The 1,967-nt window shown below is 43.2% G+C and overlaps 1 protein-coding gene across 1 annotated transcript in view; it reads right to left on the bottom strand.

Annotated features, from left to right (window-relative positions):
- LOC106806922 (trifunctional purine biosynthetic protein adenosine-3-like) overlaps nucleotides 1-1,967 on the bottom strand; it is a 19,431-nt gene that overhangs the window by 103 nt on the left and 17,361 nt on the right. The window contains exons 18-20 of the mRNA XM_014809093.1: nucleotides 1,504-1,621; nucleotides 689-828; nucleotides 53-67 (exon numbers count right to left, since the gene is read on the bottom strand). Of these exons, the coding sequence (XP_014664579.1) occupies nucleotides 53-67; nucleotides 689-828; nucleotides 1,504-1,621 (273 nt within the window). The remainder of the gene's footprint in view (nucleotides 1-52; nucleotides 68-688; nucleotides 829-1,503; nucleotides 1,622-1,967) is intronic.

Below are 1,967 nucleotides of genomic sequence, written 5' to 3'. Positions count from 1 at the left end.
TGACAATTAATACAGCGGTCATGAGACGTATTGTCTTATCTACTCTATATACTGTATCAACCTCCTCCTGCGTGGGTGCGGGAGACACACGAATGGCAATTAATACAGCAGTGATGACGCATGAGACATCTTTTCTTTTCTTTTTTTATCCTGTATACTGTATCAACCGCCTGCATGCGGGAGACACGAATAACCAATTAATATAGTGGTGATGATAGAAGGCCATATAGTGGTGATGACAGAAGACAATATAACGGTGATGATGACAAATGACAGATGTCAATTGTCACATTCACACAATATACTGTATCATCCTTCATCCTCAAGTGGCAAGAGACAAATGACAGCACATCGATGACAGATGACAATGTAGTGGTGGTGACTTATGTTACACTTGTCATATTTACACCATATATATACTGTGTCAACCACCTGTATGTGTGCGTATGAGAGACAAAAATGACAACACAGCACTCACGGATGACAAATGACAATATAGTTTGACAAATCACAATGTAGTGGTGATATAAACTGTCATATTTACAGGATTTACTGTCATATTTCCACAATATGCCTTCACCCTTCATTACTTCATTAAAATCGCCCACTTCCTCCACCCATGTCTGACAGTGAGATTACAAATGCCCCATGTGCGTCTGATGCCTGCTATATGCGCACAGGTACGTACCACGACATAGTGCACCGTGCAGCCGCTCAGTCTCACCCCAGCCTCCAGCACGGCCTCGTGAGCGTTCAAACCCTTGAAAGCAGGCAGCAGCGACGGATGAATGTTGATAAGCCGCCCTCGCCACTTTTTCACAAACTCTCCTGGAAGATTCCCAGACAGTCTCCCGAAAAATTCCCACACAAACGCGTCTGAAAAAATCTTAACACCACACACTCATGGAAAATTCCCCCCCGTCCCCGAAAAATTTCTAAACAAACTCTCCTAGAAGGTTCTGACACTCACCTGGAAACATCTTATGTATATTCGTCTGGAGAATTCCCACAAAAGCTTTCTCAGAAACTTCCCACGTTCCACTGATTTTAGGCATAGGTCAACGAATAAGAAGATGGTTTTACCCCTTAACGTACTACATACTCCGCACAGGAATGACACAATAAAGCTGTATAGTTTTTTTTATAGTAAATCATAATTTTTCACTGCCGCATGAGTCAATCAGGTTATAACTCCCAAAAAGGAAGTAGGAAAATGGAAAAGAAGGAAGAGGAAAGATGGAGGAAGTATGAAACAGAATCAGGAAGGGTGAGGATGGAGAAAGGAAAGAGCACGAATGACAAAGGATGGAGGAAGGATCAGGAAGGATAAAGAGGAATTGAGAAGGATCAAGATAAATAAGAAAAGAAGAAGGGTGGAGGAAGGAAGGAGAAGGGAGGATGAATAAGAAGGAAGGAAAGAGGATGGAAAATAAAGAAATGAGTATTGACGAAGGAAGGAGAAGAAAGGAGGAATGTTCTTAGGAAAGGAGGAGTAATGCAAACCTGTGAGGATTCTCATGAATCCAGCGAGACAGACCAGCTCGATGCCCGCGGCACAGAGAGCGCCATCTAGTGCCGCATCAAACTCCGCCCTCGTCTTAAACTGCTTGTGGCTGATAACCTGTGCGAGAAAGAGAAGGAGGAAGGAAGAGAGATGTGTGAGCGTCTTGCAGCACTGAACAGCTATTCTTCTATGATGTAACACACTACAGCACACTCCCACGTATAAACTCACATGGACACTGACTAATGCATTGGTGTACAGAAAGGGGCACTCACACAGGCATGTACAGGGCACATAGTGTCTTCCTTAAAACGCAAATAATTTCTTCACCCTTCAAATTAGACTCTGCAGTTGACATGCTAATACATGAAACACTGTATAGATATGGTTGAGCAAAGAGGAAGGGGAGAGGAAAAGAGGGATATCAAGATAGAGAGAGAGAGAGAGAGAGAGAGAGAGAGAG

This window comes from Priapulus caudatus, unplaced genomic scaffold (genome assembly GCF_000485595.1).
Source record: "Priapulus caudatus unplaced genomic scaffold, Priapulus_caudatus-5.0.1 Scaffold186, whole genome shotgun sequence".
NCBI classification, from domain to species: Eukaryota; Metazoa; Priapulida; class Priapulimorpha; order Priapulimorphida; family Priapulidae; genus Priapulus; species Priapulus caudatus.
The sequence above is the reverse complement of the archived record's forward strand: the minus strand, read 5'-3'. Positions and strand labels throughout refer to the sequence as shown.